Here is a 20,754-nt window from a genome sequence, read left to right as displayed (position 1 = left end):
AATCAGAATTGGTAAAATTAGTCACTAGCCTGCAGTGACAATTTTAAAAGTAGAGAGAGCATAAACACTGAGGTTCTGGTTAGCAGAGCCTCAGTGATACAGTTAGGCACCACACAGGGAACACATACAGGGCACAATTTATGAGCACTGGGGTCCTGGCTAGCAGGATCCCAGTGACACAGGCAAAAACAAATATAAACACAAGTAAAAATGGGGGTAACATTCCAGGGAAGATGGTACTTTCCTACAGTATGGCACTCAAAAATAAAGCTGAGTTGATAGTTTAGCAAGATTCGGGGTCTTCTTAACTTTTACATTGCTCTACTTTTGCACGTGCACTACCTGGTGTGTTACAAGAATTCCACTGTGAAAACATGTGCACACCATTAGATTATAATAGGTAACTGTTTTTTTGGATAAATAGATGTTCCATTGTGCAACTGCTAGAAGATCAATTCAGTACCATGACCTTGGAAATGTGGGCATGGGTCGTTGTGGTGGCTTGCATAATATACACAGCATACCAACCTCACTTTAAATGCTTGGTTGATGTCGCCAACCAAAAACAAAAGAAAGCGAGTGAGGCACAAAGAAATCAAAGTCACAATTAAGATTAAGTAATCGAGGAACAACGAATAGTTGGTCTTGGGCTTACATCCATGTGGATGAGAAGCATTCCAATAAAACACACTCAGACTAGAACTCAATTTGCGATTTTATTTAATAAGCCAGCCAATAAAATCGGGAAAAGCTGGTAGACATTAACAGCCTCGTCTCGTTTCCGATATACATCAAGGAAATCTGCGAAAAAAATAAAAAGGAAAATAATTAGCTGGCACCAATAGACCATCCTATGGAACCTTTCTTGAGAACAAAACATATTAGGTATTTTAGTTTGTGCACAACCTATTGGAGAGTAGTGATAGCTGTGTAGATGCGGTTTAACTGCTGTATTAGTGCAATCAGCGGACAATTGGACTTAAACATAGTGTCACTGACGTCTGATTTTAAATATGTAAAATACTTCTAAAGTGAGTTGCAGCTCTATTGCTCTGATTGATTTCCGGACCATAAGCGCGATGCCAGGCAATGTTAAGGACGCTAATGAGGCAAAGGTCTGCAACTATTCATTTTATCAACAATCAGTCTTGTTGGAGTCTTTGAGAGAGGGACCATACCAGCTAGTCTTATGTGGAAAGGGCTGCTTTATTGGAAGCAAGCAGCACCCACAATTTCTACAAACCTTCAGTTTAGCAACGCATTCTAATCCCCTAAAAAGATTTCTAATCTCACCTTCCACTAATCCAGTGGTTCCCAACCTTTTGACTTCTGTGGACCCCCACTTTATCATTACTGGAACCTAGCGACCCCCGACTCATTATTGGAATCTGGGGACTCCCCACTGAGTTATTACTGGAAGCCAGGTACCCCAGCCTAAACACTGTTGGTAAAACGCAAAACAATACACAAAAAATACAGAAACAAACATTCATCAAACATACACAAATGATAACACATTTTATTTAATTTGCAAATATAAATTACAAAAATGTACATTTAATAGGAAGGTTGGAGCTTTTCTAAATTTAATTGGAGCCACAACTAATCCATGCCATGTTGTGTTTGATGTGAGTACACTGCTCCCATGACTTAATCTGAGGATACTAATTTAATTTTTAGCTTTCAATTTTTAATTCCTTGACATTTGTAGTGTGTTTTAAAATTTTCATTTGGATATTGAGCCACTTTATTCATAAACACTTATATACCCTTTATTAATATGTTAATATTTAATTTACTAAGCAGTTTCTGACTCCCTGAGGGTGCTTTATGGACCCCCATGGGTCCCCGGAACACAAATTGGGAACCACTGCACTAAACAGTTCCTGCCCCTACAGGAACTCCAGACCCCCACCTCCTTTTATTAATGTCCATATTCTTAAAGCATGTCCTACTACCCACTTTAGCTTCAACAATTCAACATTTGACTGTCCTTCCCTTCTTTCACGGGTGCCCGCACCAGAGGCAGACTGCCTCATCTCCATCTTCAATAATGTCATTGTCTGTACTGCTCTTACCCTAACCTTCCCATCTCTCCACCTCTTTATTCTGAGCTCTTTCTTTCTGCCTGCCCCCAGGCACTAATCTAACTCTAATAGTATCTGTTATCAGCTCAGACCGCGTCCTGCCTGCTCCAAAATATGCCTCCATCAACTTCCTGTACCATGGTGGGTGTTGGTCTTCTCACTGCACACTTTGAAGGGATTGATAAGGTCCCTTGAAAGGTGTACAATTCAAGCTATGATGCAGTGACCACGAGGTTGCTGTGTTGCACATCTTGCACCCTGCCATTGTGCCACTCCCAATAACTCCGCATGGAGAGGGCGAATCCCCTCCATCTCCGTATTGTGCAATTAGTAGGGCTCAGGCTGCAGAAGAGGAGAGGAGAGGTGAGGTTGGTGAAGTCTAAAAGGGTGTCCAAGTCTTTGGTGTGAGTGGCAGTCTTCTGGGGATTGTTGAATGTATGTAAGTATGTATGTAACTAGAATTACATGGCACGGCACGAAGCTAGCAACAAACCAATGGAGACAGAGAGATCTGTGATGAAAAAAGAGCACTACAACAAGAGAGGGTTGGGTTGATTCAAAAGAGATAGTGAAATATGGAAATCGGGGGCAGCTGCAGGCAAAATGTTCTGGTAAGAGGAATGGGAAAGTTGGCAGGGGGGACCTACTCCACATAGGGGTGAAAGAAACAGAGGTGTGTTTCAGGCGGAAGATCTGTATATTCAATAAATGTGGGCATTGCCTCCATTAGAATTTCACCTCTATATTGCTTGCACTCTCTGAATTGAGTGCTAGTTCAGAATTTATAAACCATGAATATTGCTGAAAATGTAGTGGGAAGCAAGTCCACTTTCATGAGAACATTACACAACCTGTCATCATTCAAGAACATACTGCCATGTAATAAGGATCTTGTGTTACCTAGGTTAGAATATTGCACCATAGCCTTTACATGGTGTGGAAAAAAAATCTAAACTCCAGAGATTCCAGAAATAAGCGTCTAGGCTCAATTTGCACTAAAGTATTGAGGTCATATCACCTCAGCTCTAAAAAAAATCTCCCTAATCATGTAGGTTTGTATTTCATTTTTTCGTTCCCCCCTGTAAACTGTGTTGCAATATTCCTGTCAGGGGTATACAAGAGTATTATTAAAGTTCACATTCTTGTCCATTTGCAGGCTTGAGAGCACCATTCTTGGCAACATGATTTGAAAGTTGGTACTAATCAAGGCAGCTGCAATTTGCTTTGAGGCAGATGAGGTGCAGATCAATGTAGATTGCTCCATTTTTCACTTTTTGGGAATGACGCAACCACAAATTAGGACGACGTAGAGTGTATTTGATCAATGAGTTGGCCATGGCAATTGGTAGTTGACAGGGGTGTGACAGGAATGATCGAATCCATCTTAGGGCAGTCTCTGAAATTCAAAAGCATTTTTAATGCAGCTTCAAAAGAAGCGCATTGTCCACTGTCAAATGCGGCCAATTGGTCAAGAAAGAGTAAAACATCAGATTGTCCAATAGCAAGAGACAACAAGAGATTATCTTTAAGGTCAGAAAAAGCAGAATTGGTTCATATAAGGGGCCAGACATTTGTCTGGCAGTCCCAGCCCAGGGTTCCACTTAGTGTCAGAGCTGCTATATGACCTTTCCTTGCCTAATTGCTCTCAAGAACAGCATTATGGATATGATCTTTTTTTGCTAAACATTTTGTAACCAGTTTTTGTTTCTTCAGCATGGCATAAATTTGCTCCTAAGGTGCTATGGCCTACTAAAAAATGCAGCATTTATTTCCAATATGTCAGATGCTAATGTAATGTGGAGGTCTTTAATGGTTTCTGCCACGCTTAGTGCAACCACGAGATTAGATGTTTTAATTTTCTCAGTATATTACTTGGGACATGGTAAGTTTTGAGAAGTAAATGAAGTGGCGGCTTCTAGATAGTACCTATTTCTCTCAGTTACATCATCCCCATGCAAAATTGTATTGCCCGCTGAATGCATTATTTGCCCATTAAAAGAAGTGGCATGGTGGCTGGTATGGATTTCATAAAAAAATATGTAGCTCCTTTTATAGAACTTGAGGTTGCCTCTGATATTCCAGAATATTCTCTATATGCACTCCAGGAGCATTCCTCACCTTTTCCTGTTCTAAAATCGAAGTGTTATCACCTATTAGATGTGCCAAGAAATGTTACTTTTTTCTGTGAAACTGCTGTGCCAAGTGTTCTCGTAACGGTGGTGCACACAGTCTTTAACAGCTGATCGACACTTCTTTCTGTTGGAACCTAAAAGCAGAATTGTGCAAAGGACTCCCTGAGCGAGAGTTGTGATAGCTTCTGTGGATTGTGTCTATGACACTGGGGCTTTGGAGTTCAGGTTTTTTAAGAGTGGGTAATGTAGTGTTGCTGACCAGTGACGAAACCGGTCAGCCGACACGCAGGAGTGTACAGGGTTGCCTGAGTGTGCCCAACTCAGGCAATGCCAATGCTCCGGCCCGAGGGTATAAAATAAAGAGGGTGTGGTCCGGGCAGCACAGGGAGTGCCGCGACAGGAGCAAGGACGCGCCAGATCGCTCGAGGCAAAGCAATTAAGCCACAGCCGACCACGCAGTCCTATAATAAAACCGTGTCGGCTCTAATTTCTTACAGCGCGCGCACATCGCGCTATCGGGTCGGGGACGGTGCCGCCCATCCCTGACACCACATTGGCGACGAAGGTGGCTGCTCCACCCTGCAAATCGCCTGCTGTGGCCTCAATTAACACAGTGCTCGTGCAGCGGCCGTGATCTGGACACCTGATACAGGTACTGCAGAGCGGCGGCCGCACTCTACGCGGTGCTCGTGCGGTCTCCTGTGGGCCCCAGCTCCAAAATCACATCCCTCCCACCGGCCCCTCCTTTCTGGCTCCCCACCCTGAAGGAAACACAAAGCAAGGAACTGTGAGTACTCTGGAACACCTAAATCCTGCAAGAATAGCAGTTTAAAATAAAAAAATATATATATACATATATATATAATAAAAGGGAGTAACCACCTGTCTGACCCAGCTACCATGTCGGCTATCCCCCCAGTTGAGCCATTCATCGTAGAAAGGGCCCCGTCTACTCAAGCACCTAGATGGAAAGAGTGGGTAGAAAGAGTACAACCTTTCTTCGAAGCCACCAAAGTAGCAAATTATCAGAAATGCGTCTTGCTCATCCACATAGGAGCGAGAGGCATATACAAAATATCAAAAAACCTCATAGAAGATGCACCAAAAACGCATGCAACGCTGATAGCTGTATTAAACAGGCACTTCGAGCCAATGGTCAACACCGACTATGAGAGGTTCATATTCAGGCAGGCTAGACAACAAACAGAAGAGTCACTGGACGCGTTCCACATGAGACTGAGGGAATTAGCCAGCACCTGCCGGTTCACCGACGAGACGGAGGAGGTGAGGGGACAACTCATACAAGGGTGTGCTTCTTTGGAACTCAGAGAACGCATTCTAGAAGAGTCGGGAAAGCCCCTGCCGGACATCCTGCAAATGGGGCGTACCAAAGAACTATCACAGACTTGCGCATCACACATAGAAGCAGCCCTACAGCGACCCATAAAAGAAGAGGTAGCCAACGCAATCATGGCGCCCGCGAACCGGCCCAAACAACGGCCAAACGAGACTCAGACCAGGCAATGTGGGTACTGCGGGGGATCCCACACAAACCCTCAGAGTGCCCTGCGAGAGGCAAGATATGCTCCAGCTGTGGGAAAACAAACCATTTTGCAAAGGTCTGCAGGTCCAAAAGGAGCAGACCGGGGAACGCATCAGTCAACGTTGCAACCGAAAGTACAACGTCCAATAAGTTAGAGCCGGGAAGTGACATGGACATGTTACACGTAGTTCATGCCCTTTTCATGGTTAAACACACCCACTCGCGGAAGGCCAAACTGCCAAGATGCCAGATTTGAATGGGCACCATGAGACAATTGCAGCAGTAGACACAGGAGCGTCCATCAACCTCCTAGCAGTGGAGGAACACTGCCGGATGATACCAACCCCAACGCTAACGAAGGCAAGTGTGAAAGTCTATGCATATGGACAAAACACCCCACTGGCCCTGAAGGGCATGTTTCAAACCACCCTCACCCACGGTTCCCGATCCATCCCAGCAAAAGTCTACGTGACCGAGGAGGGACAAGGAATGCTACTGGGCTGTAAGGCTGCTGAAGAGCTGGAAATAGTCACGTTTGCGTTCAGCATCCATCATGAATCCATAACCGAACTACTGGCGAAGTACACAGGAATATTGCAAGGAATCGGCTGTCTCCGTGATCGTGATATCAAGCTCCACATCGACGAGACGGTGCAGCCAATAGCCCTCCGGCATCGACGAGTCGCATTTCACCTCCAGCCACAAGTGGAAAAAGAACTAGATCACCTCGAAAAGGCCGGCATCATCGAAAAGGTCACAGGACCCACCCCGTGGGTCTCACCCATTGTGGTAGCCCGTAAACTCAAGCAACCAGGGGAAGTCCGCATCTGTGTGGACATGTGTCTCCCCAATGCCGCCATCAAGCAAGAAAGACACCTGACCCCTACCATTGATGACATTCTGGGAGAGCTTAGCGAATCACATTGGTTATCGAAGCTTGACCTTAGGTCGGGGAACCACCAGCTGGTACTAGCAAAAGACTCCAGGCACATCACAACTTTTTCCACGCACGTAGGGCTGCGGAGGTACAAACGGCTGAACTTTGGGATATCGAGTGCCACGGAAGTGTTCCAGAACGTCATCCAAGAACTGCTGGCTGATCTACTCGGAACCATCAATGTCAGCGATGATATTCTTGTTCAAGCACCCACTATTGCAGAACACCACTCTCGCCTCAAAAGTGTCCTGCAGCGCATCCAAGAGTCCGGACTCACCCTGCACCGCCGCAAGTGCGAGTTTCTCAAGGACAAGATAAAAAAATTTTGCTACACCTTCTCAGCCGATGGTGTTGCTACAGATCCAGCCAATGTAGAGGACATCAAGAACGCGTCTCCCCCCACGAATATAACAGAGGTCTGAAGCTTCCTCGGCATGGTCAATTATTGCGGCCGATTCATTAAAGACTTGTCTAACGTCTCCCAGCCCCTACGGAGATTTAAGAAAGCCGCTGAGCCCTGGCAATGGGAGGCCGAAGAGCAGGCAGCTTTTGAAGCTATTAAGGAGGCCCTATCCAGCGAAACCACATTGGTGTATTTAGATCCTAAAAGAAACATAAAAATCGCTGTCGACGCAGGGCCGAAGGGATTAGGTGCAGTTTTGCTACAGGAACAAATGGAGGGGATGTGGGCCCCAGTCGCACACGCCAGTTGGTCGCTCACGGAGACTGAGCAGCGATATTCGCAGATAGAGAAGTAAGCCATCGCAGTGTACTGGGGCTGCAACCACTATCACATCTATGTCTACGGCCGTCCATTCATTGTGACCACAGACCATAAGCCCTTACTCCCCCTCTTCAATGGCACCGCCTCCAAACCTCCGCCAAGAATAGAGAAATGGATGTTGCAGTTGCAAGACTATCACTGCCAGTTAGAATACCGTCCGGGATCCGAGAATCCCGCTAATTACCTGTCGAGGCATCCCCGAGCAGCGTCGGCTGCTGAAGTTGAGGAGGCCCGGGAGACCGAGCAATACGTGAGGTACATCATGGATCGGTCCCGGCCAATGCCCATGTCAGTGGGTGAAGTTGTGCAAGCAACTCAAAGTGACGACTGCCTCCAAAAGGTCATTGCAGCCATGAGAAATAATCAATGGCACGTTTTGAAGAAACAATTGCTGCTGTTGACCAGAGAGTCTCAACGGTCATAGGGAGTCTGTACAGCGTCAGGGATGAGCTCACCACAGATGCCGAAGGGTGTGTACTGAGGGGTACTCGCCTAGTCATCCCGTCAGCCCTCACAGCTCGAGCCGTTGATTTGGCCCACAACGGCCACCAGGGTATGGTCAAAACCAAAGGGCGACTGCGATCTAAGGTGTGGTTCCCCCTCATGGGCGAACACGTTGAGAAGTTGGTGAGGTCCTGCATATGGTGTCAAGCCACGGGGAACCAAGCAGGCCTGCCCCCATTGAGACCGAACCCTCCCCGGACAGACCCTGGATGTCCGCTAGCCTCGATTTCGGGAGCCTACCTGATGGCTGCCATACCATGGTCCTAATAGATGACTTCTCCAAATACCCCGAAGTGGAGATCATTCCAGCCCTCACGGAGGATGTTGTGATATCGGGTCTAGAAAAAGCCATGGCCACCCATGGTTTGATAACTGAAATCAAGACAGACAATGGTCTACCATTCCAGAGCCGTGAACTAGCGGACTACATGGGCAGTATTGGCACTCGTCATCGACGAATCACTCCCCGCTGGCCCCAAGCCAACGGTGAGGTGGAGAGATTCATGCGGACTCTCAACAAAGTAATCCGCATCGCCGTTGCGGGTGGTCAAGCTGTGAATTATGCTGTATTCTCTTTTCTACGCAATTACCGACAAACGCCTCAATCTACCACAAACAGAGCGCCGAGTCATGTTGCGTTTGGGAGGGTTTTTACTGACACTATTCCTCATCACCCCTCGTGGGGTCCACCTGCACTAGACCGCAATCACGTTCAGGACCGAAGGCGTGCAACCAACCAGCGGGCCAGCTTAAGGCGGAAGGCTGTTTCGTCTGACCTCACGGTAGGTGATCAGGTGTTGTTGAAGCACGTTTTACCAGGAAGCAAGTTCCGCATGCCTTTTGACACTATCCCATGGACCATCATTCACCGAAAGGGAACTGCCGTCGTGGCTCAGCGAGGGCAGGAAACTGTCACCCGGACTGTGTCCCCATTCCGGAGATACCACCCTACGGGCAATGATCCCCAAGGCAAGGTGTGTGGCGAGGATGATGAGTCCCCATCGTTGCCAGCTGATGAGTGTGATTCTAATCTCTTGCCAAGTGTTCACCGAGATGAGTTGCCAGGTCAGAAGCAGAGTGGCCCTCCGGTCACGGTTCTTGAATCATGTTCGACCCAGGGCCGGATGGATGCAACCAAGTACAATTTACGTAGCAATCCCCGCCCTTCCACACGTCTGCGTGTCCATCTCTGCAAAGTGTAACTATTTGCCACATCATAATGTCTTGTTTGTTGTTTATACATTTTTGGAGGAATGTAGTGTCACTGACCAGTGACGAAACTGGTCAGTCGACACGCAGGAGTGTACGGGGTTGCCTGAGTGTGCCCAACTCAGGCAATGCCCGGATGTTGGAGGGGTTCCTCGCCTCCCCTCTATTTATGTTTGTAGTGGTTTACCCCTCGGGCTCCGGCCCGAGGGTATAAAATAAAGAAGGCGTGGTCGGGGCAACACAGGGAGTGCTGCGACCGGAGCAAGGACGCGCTGAATCGCTCGAGGCAAAGCGATTAAGCCGCACCTGACCACGCGGTCCTATAATAAAACGGTGTCGGCTCAAATTTCTTACACCGCGCGCACATCATGCTACCGGGTCGGGGACGGTGCCGCCCATCCCCGATACCACAGGTAAGGAGAGTGACAGCTTTTGTTGTGTGTGATCAGTGCATTATCTGGCCAAGGTATATGTTGGGTTGCAAAACAGGTGTTTGAAACGTATATTTCAACAGTAATCTTCAAAGAGGATGTTTAATTGTTGTGAAGTTATGGATAGAGCTGTTTTAGAGTGGGCCATCTTGTACAAGTCAAGCAATTTCCCACCTTGAGAAAAGCAGGAGTACATGCCTCTCTAGTGTTTGAAACTGAAGAAAACGCTCCATAATCAAAGGGGACAATGGAGAATGTGTTTCGAGGTGTAAAAAAAACATTTCTATGTTTGAAAAAGGTTAATTGTGCAAAGTCACAATTCTGCATGACTCATTCCTGCAGATTTCCCATTTCTGCCGCCATTATGATCCTTTTGATAATTTATCATTGGAAAAGCAAGAGAAATGTTCACCTGAATCGCGATTCCGGAATGTGTGGCAAAACCACACCCTCACAGTTTTCTGTGAAACCATTTCACCAGATGTAGAGAAACACAGCAACCCACAGCTTTGAAACTGCATGTCTACTTTACCAAAGAAACACCATTTTCTGCAATAGTTTCAGATTCATCAGCGGAAAACAAGTAAGAGTGTGGTAATTCTGCAACCAAGAACATCCAAAAACCAGTGCTTAATTTGTGCTTGTTGTTTCCATTGCTGAGCACCGGCACTTATTTTTGAGGGCCCGGGCTTATTCTTCTGCCTCAAACATTTGCTGTGAGCAAAAGACACATATGGGAAATACGGAGGAAGAAAAAACTAAAAAGCATCACAAAGGAAGACGTTAGAAAGCTTCAAGAGTGAGCTGAAGGGGCAGGGAGTGGCTTTATATGGATTGAAGAGGCCCAAGATGGCATCAGGATTACGCCGCCTCAGTATTCCACGCTCACTCATTTAACTGCAGCAGCCACGTGTTTAAGAGGAGGGCTTTGGGCAACGGCACCTTTTTATTTACGAATTAAGCACTGCCAAAAACCAATGTATCTTTAGTTTCAGGTACAGAATTACCCGTGCAGTCCCTAAGAATAGAGCAACCAATAAAATCTGCATTAATGACTTTTACAAATTGTCCTATTTATTGCTGTTTTTTTTTGTAAATCGTGCCAAAGTTAGAAATATTAAATCACACGAGAGTAATCCTAGCCTTACAGCTTCATTAACACTAAAATCATTTTTACAATGTAATTCTCTAGAAATGTGAATATAACACCGCATAGAGAGAAGTATATGGCTTGATACTGTATATTCAGTATAATCACATATGCCTACCTAATGCTTTATTGAGTTAACCCATTCTTACCAGGCTGAAAAGAGTGATCCAAGAAGCCACACATTTAGCCAGGCCTCCTTCTCCTGGTGGTTGTTCTCCTCTTTGTAGTAGTGCGACGGCTTGGAGAACCTATTTATATACACAGAAATAAGAGCTTTGAATAGGTTATCTCATATTTTGTGGCTCTTATAAAAAGCAGATCGAGTGAAACTAAATCATAGGAATATCAAGTAGAATTGCTGAGACGGGAAAAGATTCAGTCTTAAAACAGACCCTGGCATATTCAATGGTATCAGAGAAGGAGGGGATATTTAACAATATTGTCTTTCAATCTATTCTGAAAACTGAGAAAGTAAGATTGAACAAACTAAGCCTGTAGAGATGAAGACATACAGGTGGGAGGTGAGCTGCTTTACTATGCACAGAAGATGTTTCTTCCGTACAGCCGCAGCAAATGGTATAATAGAAGTCCCATCTCCCATCCTGTTGCAACATTCCAGGCAGCTCCCTTTCCAAACTTCCATGAACCCTTTATTCAGAACACCACACGAAACCCATTGTAAAGGTCAATGGGCGTATGTTGAGGGTGCGCCTTAGGCAACAGGAAACACCACCCACCATCCGGCCAGACAACTCTGATCTCGTTCCATCGCCCTTGCACGCGTCACCCGTATTCAGCAGAGCCGCATTCAAGGTTGTTCTCTCTCCTACCTCACCGCCAAGTTCTGGAATGACCTCCCACTCCACCTCCGAACCTCTCTTTCACTCTCTGACTTCAGGAAGGGACTCAAGACCTGTCTCCTTCACTAAGGCTCACTAGACCTCAGCGCCTGGAGAACCCCTGGGGTGATAAGTCGTGCTATACAAATAATGATTGATTTATTGAAACAACTGAAAAATGAGGCATGCAGTGAAACAAAATATTTCATTACTGACTGGGGCAATTAGAGCCAGTCACACACTAGTATAAATAAAAATCAGGTGCAGTGCATGCTTACATCCCTGTTCAAAATAGTTCCTAGGAGATAAGAACAAATTGCACTTTTGCACGTGTTTGAGCATCAAATGCTGCTTAGGCTCTCATCATGGCCAGCCTGTTGGTTATCCCAGTAACTTGATCTTCCAGAGTTACCTATACTAGAGGTGCTTGTAAGTCCGGAGGGCTGGAGTTGGGGGTGGATGGATTACTAGTGGGATCATGAAGGCTGAACTAGAAGTGAGGAAATATCAGGTCAGTCAATAATTATGGCCCAGACTCTCCCAGTAATGCCTCATTTTGGAAAACACTTTCATCCACACACTTTGGTTGCTTTTTGCAGCCAAATTCTCCTGAGTTGTTCCCTCAGAGCTCATAATTCCGATGGGGCTGGGAAATACTGCTATCAGCCCCGAAGTGAGGGCCTTGCTGCTTATACTGAATGTAAAACTAGCAGAAATACTGCCTCCCAAGTTTATGTCCTGGTCTGTAAATCAGATTTAAAAACTCTGGGAGCACTCGCCACAAGTTCAATTTGCACAGGCTGCTTTTGCCTCTGATTGTAGCGATCAGGTCAAATCACCCTTTCAAAAGATCCTACTTTAATGCAATATGATGATTTCTTGTATTGTTTTGTTCAGGGCCTCTAAAATATTACTAACCATTTCTTTCTGAGTGTCATGACGGGGTTAACTGCAAAACCAGATAGCATAATTCCATTTGCAAATGATACTGGGTTGGTTTTTTGTGTCCAATTACAAGTTTTCTACAGTGTAATGAAAAATAACTTGCGAAAAATGTGACCTGTATTTTCACATAGTATGTCCATTACCACACTTGTTAATCCCCTTAATTTAATTAGAATCTCCGGAAATGTATGCCATGGGGAAAAATCTATGGAAACGTGCAATTTACACAAAACATTTGATTTAAAGTTTCACAGAAATGCTGTTTGCACCTAATTTTAATGTTGACGTGGAACTCAGAATGAAGGGCCAGATGAACCACCGTGAGTTTTACAACTCACAATGTGTGACTCATTTGCAAGTTGCAAATTGCGAGTCGCAAAACCAAATGTACAACAGTGTAACTCACACTGTTTGTGATTCCCAATGGTATCGCAAATTAACTACCTCTTCAATATTCATGAGGTAGGAAGCAATGTGCTACCCCATTGTTAATGGCTGCACTCACAAGTATGGTGGCCTGCTGGGGACAGCAGACTACCATGCCTGTGACTGCTTGTAAATAAAGCAGTTTTTTTTAGGAAAGGCTGTCCGTTTTCCTTTAATAACATAACAGGTGCATTTCAAACAAAAAAATGAAAAGTCATTTCGTTTTGTTTTCATTTTTTCAGAGCAGGCAGCTGTCCCTGGGACCACTGCCTTCTCTGAAAACAAATTTTGCATAGTTTCACAAAAGGGAAGGGGTCCCCTGGGGACCCTTTACAGTTTCCAAATGGGTTACCACCAGTTTGAAAGAGGTGGTAATGGAGATTGTTTTGACTGCAATTGGGGTCACAAAACAATCATACATCCCCCTGTGACTCTCAATTAGGAAGGTACGCCCTTGGAATGCCCCTTCCTAATTGCGAATCACAATCCCTATTTTGCGAGTTGATATTTGCATGCAGACTTGCAAAACAGGGATAGTACATTGGGAGAGGCCATTTTGGAGGCCCAAAGGTGAAATTCGCCTTTTGCGACCCCTTAATCACGTCGTACATCAGGCCAGAAATCTTCTGTCTTGTTGAATCACAAACACACAAAGGATTCTGCAGAGTGGGTTTATCATGAGGGCCTAATTTTAACCAGGCAACAGTACACAGCAAAGGAGTCCCACTCAAGGAAATCTAACAATGTACACAACTTACAGAAAGTTTCAAAAACAAGCCCCCACTTTGGGTGTTTGTCTTTGAGAATGAAAGAGTTTGCACAACTGGCCAATGCAACATGGCATCTGCTCAACAAACTATTGTTGTCTTCTTTCAGAGTAACTGCTGCATTGATGTTTGCTTTGATAGCAATGATATCCCTTCTGGGAAAGCAGGGATCTGATGATAATGCACCCAACTTTAAGTTACCTATTCTCATTACAAGTGATGGGGTGAATTCTGATCCCTTTACAAACAAGAGTTTGCACAGGGTTTGTTTGTAATTATGAGTTGTGTAATAATTATCACAACCTCATAGTTTTCATGCAAACATTGACCCCCAGTCACAGATATGGGTTTAATCCATTGTTGTTTTGCTCACCACGCCACCTCAGTTTGGACCCAGCCATATGCAAATCAGTCTTGACCCTGTTCCCCTTGAGAACAGTCCAGCCCGAAGTGCCAGGGCAGGTGATACCCTGAAACCGATCCCAGGATGCTTGTTTCTGGTCCAGGAAGGACCTGGCATGGCAGTTCTGGCTGGACTGTTCCCATGGGGAGCAGGGGGAAGACTGATTTGCATATGGCTGTGTCCAAACGGGAATGGCATGGCAAACAAAAAAACTGATGGATTAAACCTAGATCTGTGACTGGGGCGGAATGTTTGATTTGTTCTGCATTCTGCCCATCAACTGTTCTTTTTGCATTTGTATTCCTGCAATTGGGCAAAGAGCTGCTTGAGGATTCACCACTTGTGAGCTCCCTGAAATGAAAGATTGTATCCACTTCAGGACTGTACTGGTGTTACCCTCTGCTTTCAGATTCTTAAGCAGGATGTTGTGGTCAGTGGAATCAAAACCAGCCAACAACTTTAAGAGGACTAGCATGCAGTTTCTCCTTTAATCAATATGCTGATGAAGATCGAGGGCCAACACAACATCCATCTTGGTGCTTTGACCTGGATGGAAGCTTGGCTGTTGCTCATCCATTACATTGCTAGATTCTGCAAAAACCTGAAGCTGATGCAGGGCTACTTTTTCTAGAAGCATGCCAATGTACAGGTGGAATGACTTGGGTCTAAGATTGTTAATGCTGACTCCCAGGGCGGGCTTCCTTAGCAGACGCATCACAATGGCTGCATTCCAGAGTTATGGAAAATGCCATTCTTTATGGAAATGTTAAAAGGAGTCAAGAGGATATCATGTGTGGCTACAAGGAATGGATCTAAGTGTCATGTTGGAATAGGATCATTTGGCAAACCTGTTGGGTGGCTGTTAGGTATGGTCTGCAAGTATTCCTCCTGTTTAATGTGTGTGAGGGAGCCATGGTGACTCTTTCAAAGATAGATTTCAGTGATGAGCTGGGCATAAGAATTGGGTCACTAATAGACTTGTGATGATGGTGTTATGAATTTATGGCCCGTGATATTAAAGTTGAAAATGCACTACAGCAGAATGTTCACAAGCTTGGTGGAATTACGAATTCTTTCAGCCAAGAGGACATTTTCTCAGCTTTAACATTTTCCTTGAATGACAGCATTACACACTGATATGCAGGAGTGGCGTCACTCCGCTGAAAAAATGCCTCAGAGCAGCTGAAAAATAAAATGGCAATAAAATGTATTTTATTTTTGAGCAACCCGTCAGCAACCTTTCCTGAACCGAGTGTCATGACGGGGCAGGGCAATTTTGGCTGAGTGGCAGCAGGGAGCTGTGCACTATGTTTAAAATGTGCATGTCCATTTGGCCACCCGTCTTGCGATGGCCAGCCAGACATGCACATTTTAAACTTCTGTAACCCAGCTGTCTTAAGACAGCTGGGCTAAGGAAAGCACAGGCCTCCAGTGCTCTTTAGGGCGCTGAGAGAGGTCGCTCCCCTCTAATCCGGACAGTTCTCTTATGCAGTTTACCATCATGAGAGCAGGGCGAGCATTGGCTAGTGCAGTTTCCTAGGTCCAAAGCTTTGAGGAGAGTAGACACCAGCCGAGGAGGACGTTGTGGCAAGTCAAGAAGGTAAGTGACTTTTTTATTATTCTATTAATGCTGCCCCACCACTCTATATCCACGGCAGCCACCACTGGTGATATGCCTCGTTATCTAAGTTTGAGTAAACTCTTCTTCATTTCCTTTTGGCTTTCCAGCCCTTTAGCTTTAGGATTTGTAGCTTGCAGGAAAATAAAGGAGTATTTCAGCTTTATATATTTTTACATTTTTGATCCCAGACCCTGATAAATAATCAAAGGCAAGAGTTAGAAGTTGAAATGATAAAGCTGAACATAAGGGTTGCAATATGTGTGTGGTGCACATTGTTGGCCTCATAATTCTGTGGCAGCTTGGTCTGGGCTGGCCTTAATGTGGCTTTTTAGTGTGTCAGAAACTCATTTGGGTTTACCAACACATATACGATCACCTGACCCTTTCTTAATGTTTTCCCAAACAGGAAACTTTTTTTAAAGCAGCACCATGAATGAAAACAGGCTGCTTTAAAAAAAAAAATCCTATTTGAGAATTCAAACACCGGGATGGTGGTCTATTGTTCCTTGCAGGTTATTATCACTGTGTTTATAGAAAATCACAGGGTGTTGATAACAGCAACCTGCCTGATTAATATTCATTACGCATGTCCTTTTGTGACCCCCAACAACTGTAGATTTTGCAATACGACATATTAGAACATACGTTGTATCATAAAATAAGGAACAGGTCACAAATAGTCGCACAATTTGCAAACAATGTTTATGGCCTGTCACGTTGTATATCACACCCCAAGAACTTAATTTCATATATTCATTGCATACAGAAGGGTTTCCTTATTTGGGACAGCATTAGTACAGTGCATGCAACAGCATTGTAGGTGTCGTTCACACACACACACACACACACACAACCTCACATACATGCAAACACAAAACACATACTGTATAGCACAACCAGAGTGCAAGTAATAGCACATGTGAATCACAAGGTTACAATCAACACAGACACTCCACACCCAAGTAGACATTTCCATCACAATAGTCCAACGTATTAATGAAAGTAAAACAATACGGAACCTTTCTGGTGGGCAGATGGCTTGTGCTTATATGAGGCTCCAAAATGTGTGTGATCCTCGAAGGTTGTTGTGGCCACACATACACCTACTAATTCTGATGCATGTGAATTTTTCCCTTAAGGGAGTTCTGGCCTGCACTGAATCTGAAAAGAGCCAGGCAGGACTGGTGCCGTATTCAGGATATTGCAGGCAGGTATTTACTGGTTCCACAACCAAGGGCCCAAAGATGGTGCCATACTGCAGCAAAGCCCTAAAAGACCTTGCTGCTAGTGGAATGGGGTGACTTAGAATTCAGAATATAATTTAGATTTTGACACTGAAAATCCTTGTCACTCTCAGAGACCTAGCATTAGCAAAGCCATTAAGAATAGCTTTAATATAGTAATGCCTTTAAATAGCATTTGTGCACGCTTGGGTTTGCATATGATACTACATTAAAGCCAGAACCAATGGAATTACACAGGCTTGTTTTTTAACTAGCCCTGGGGCTACTTAAAGGGAAAGGAATGGCTTTCAAAAATAAAAGGTGGCATTTAGTGAATGGCACTGGCGAGAAACTGTTGTTCCCTTTTGCACTGTATGCTTTTATAAGTGGCAACCGTGCACATTTATAGCTTCCACTTTATGAGTGGGGCACCTTCTCCTTTATGCAGTTGGTATAAGGTTCATATTGTGGTTGTGAATCATTTATGCGTTCCATTGCAGTTCAGTATGTGTGACATGTCCTTTTCACCACCCCCCTTCCCCTTACCTAATTGCAATCAGTGCAAAGGGCATTTGGTGAGTTGGAAAGTGATTTCCAACTCACATTGTGCCATTTGTGCATTGCAACTTGCATATCTGGAGTTGTAACACCTATAATCATTTGAATAGCAACTTGTGACCACAAATATGCATAGAACATAGGGTTGCAGGATTTTTTTTTTACTCTTGTAGATAGCGTTTTGCAAACTTCACTTGGATTTAGGTATGCAAACTGTATTGTGAAATAACACCACAGTTAGTATGAATGACCACATTTGAGGAACACATTCATGAAAGTATCCGAAAAGTACATGTCTATTATGTGACCTTTAAAGCCAGATTTTTTTGTAACATTCCCCAAAACACTGCGGTCTGAGACGATGACATAGACGTGGGAAGGCCGAATATATTACCAGTTTTTTTAAAGCAAGAAATTGCATCAGGAATGCTTTCATCATAGCAACAATCTTCACTCAAGCAGTCCTCTTCACTGAGATCTTGGCTACTTCCGCATTGAATTCGGTTTTTCGTCTCAGCCTTGCATTCTGAAAGAAAGAAAGAAAGAAAGCAGCAAGTAGAGAACATCCTAATCTCCTGTTCTAGAAGACATTCAGCTTCAAAGTGTGAATGATGAATTAAACATAGTTCCATTGTAAACATACAAAGGAGAAAGTTCAAGATATTTTTAAGAAGTGTACAACTACTCTGAACATTAAGGCTGTCATTCAGAGAAAGTCGAAAATAAATATTTTGTACAATGTACGACCAGCGGATATACTCGCATCTAAAAAAGTACAAACAAAGCTGTAGTGCTTCCCTGAGTATAAAAGGGCTTAAAATGTGGATATTTGTTGCAACCATTTCTACATAACAAGAAAAACTAGGATTTTCTGTACTGGATATGGAGTTTCACTTAATAGTCCTGAACTAACACCTTTTATCATTAATAATACGCATGCCGGTTACTTGGAAAGAACAGGAGCAAACTGCTCCTGTTTAACATATAGATTTATTTCTATTTGTCTACTCTACTCTGCAGTCAGATCACTGCCTGCACAAATTCAAGCGCATATCTCATCACACTTGTGGGCATGCATCTGTTGTGTCACCACAAGTGCCTATTGTGAAATTCATACTTAGGTATTTTGATCTTTTTTTTTTTGTTATAACTCAATTTGATATTTGTATTTGCACAAGTGAAACCATTTTTATGAATCAGTCGCTGGGAGTTTTTTTTAAATATGTACTGTGAATGTCAAAATCCATGAAACGTTTATACAGTTATGATATAGATTTCACTTTTGGAACATAACAGAACTTTTAGGGGTAAACCATTTATTCGAATATTCGTATGTGTTTGTATTGTTTCAAAACATGACATTAATATTTATTTCAGATGTTGTTTTGTCTTTCAGTGACATTTTAAGCCAAATACATCCCTTCACTCTCCTATCTTGAAAAACTACAACCTAAAAGTAAGTGGGTCTTTAGCGTTCTGAGCGTTTACAAATATATATGAAAAGATTCCTTTAGACCACAACATAATAATGTAAGACAATATCTTTTCTGAAAGGTATGTGAAAATAAAAACAAAATATTATGTAGTGGTATTCAAAAACCACATCAATCAACCTTGATTTTCAAAACGTTTGTCAGCTCAGTTAATCGATTTCAAAGTTAGCTGATCCATAGAAAATGGATAAAGGAATCATACATTACCCTCAGCAGCTTGTACATTTGTCATGATGACTCCTATAATAAGGGCCAGGGCAAGAACATGGATCATCTTGTGAGCCATGGTTTAGTGTAGCCTGAATTCAATCTGTTTGGTCAAATTCAGAATATGGATTGCTGTTTGAGAAGTTTATGCCACCTTTATATCCTCAGATCTGTTTGCTATATAGTTTATTTTCTGTGCATAAGTAGCGTCTCTTTCGCGTGAGCCACATAATTTAATAAAACAAGTCAGCAGTTACATGATACATAAACAAACAACAAACAGGCAAATCTTTTTGCTATATAATGAGGATACTGGATCATGCTGTATTTTTTGGCCTTGGTTCAAAGTCAATTGTGGTGTACAAAGCATTCACGTTGCTGCATTATTTCCTACTGGCGGTTACCTGTAGGTATAGTTAGGACCTAGATTCTATTGAAAAAGCATTTTTTAACTTGCCTATATCTTTGGTACCAGTTGATAAATCTTCACAAACTTTCCTAAATAAAATATGATGTTCATTTCAGCTGCTGTCTGGAAAGTTTTGGGGTGATCCGTCAAGTGGGGGCTGAGAAAAAGGGGGCATCCCAAAACGCGTTTTCCCCATGTTAATTTCCATAGGGACTTTGAACACAACTACAGCCCGATCTGCTGGACGGAGTTACACCAAATTTGTCCAAAAGCTAGCTCTTGGTCTAGAAAGTGCCCTTTTCATGATTTGGTGTAAATCCATTCAGTAGTTTTCCAGTTATTAAATGAAAACCAGATTTGTATATATAGGGACGGGGATCCTTCTCGGATTCAGAGGAAAAGCAAGGCCCTGACTGGCTGGCCGTAAGCTGACAGAAAAGTTGCAGCTGCCAGTTTGTTTCTCGCATTGCCTGGGGAGGTGGGAAAAATGCTGTGTAAAAACATAAAAGAGGTCAGGATACAGCTATCCTGACCCCATAGGGCAGATGGAGGGGTCACTTAGGGAGCCCTCATGGGCAAAAAAATGCTTTTTTTTCATCTGATCTGTGGATTTGACGATCCTCCTAGAATCCTCCTTGTATCTGGAAAAACATCAAGGCCCTGATTGGCTGGCTGCAACTGTTGCAGGACAGAAATATTAAAATGTGTGTTAAAAAAACCATAGAAATTCACTGAAAAAAACAAAGTTTACAGGGACGCTATAGTTAGGATGACGTTTTACCCATACAAAACCATAGAAATTCAGGAGTTATAGTTATACTTATCTAAAAAAAACTATAACTTGTGCCAGAAAGTAACTTTGGGGAACAAGTTATAGTTTCTTAACATAAAGTATACCTATAAGTATAGCTATAAATGCTGAATTTCCATGTTCTTGTATGGGTAATAATTCAACCTAACTATACCATCCCTGTAACTGTTGGATTTTTCATTGAATATATATATAAATATATATATGCACACATATATGCCAGCTACAAGCAGTGTTCCAGCAAATTGCCAGCTAATGCAAAGTTATCCACTTGC

At 43.5% G+C, this 20,754-nt stretch overlaps 1 protein-coding gene across 1 annotated transcript; it reads right to left on the bottom strand.

Moving 5' to 3' along the window:
• Window positions 1–703: 703 nt before the first annotated feature.
• On the bottom strand, window positions 704–19,394 carry LOC138249253 (putative gastrointestinal growth factor xP1). Its single transcript, XM_069203224.1, has 4 exons — window positions 19,260–19,394; window positions 17,954–18,085; window positions 10,927–11,025; window positions 704–801 (listed from the first exon to the last, which is right to left on the bottom strand). Exons 1-3 carry the CDS (start codon window positions 19,336–19,338, stop codon window positions 10,961–10,963), a joined length of 276 nt encoding a protein of 91 aa, XP_069059325.1. The 5' UTR covers window positions 19,339–19,394; the 3' UTR covers window positions 704–801; window positions 10,927–10,960.
• Between the last annotated feature and the right edge of the window lie 1,360 nt (window positions 19,395–20,754).

The sequence above is a fragment of the Pleurodeles waltl genome, chromosome 8, assembly GCF_031143425.1.
Source record: "Pleurodeles waltl isolate 20211129_DDA chromosome 8, aPleWal1.hap1.20221129, whole genome shotgun sequence".
Taxonomy (NCBI): Eukaryota; Metazoa; Chordata; class Amphibia; order Caudata; family Salamandridae; genus Pleurodeles; species Pleurodeles waltl.
The sequence above is the reverse complement of the archived record's forward strand: the minus strand, read 5'-3'. Positions and strand labels throughout refer to the sequence as shown.

Coding starts and splice junctions, on each gene's coding strand:
- LOC138249253 (XM_069203224.1), bottom strand. CDS start 19,338: ATGGCTCACAAGATGATCCATGTTCTTGCCCTGGCCCTTATTATAGGA. Junction 18,086..19,259: donor AAATGTACAAGCTGCTGAGG/GTAATGTATGAT, acceptor TCTTTCTTTCAG/AATGCAAGGCTGAGACGAAA. Junction 11,026..17,953: donor TTCTTGCTTTAAAAAAACTG/GTAATATATTCG, acceptor GTATATAAATAG/GTTCTCCAAGCCGTCGCACT.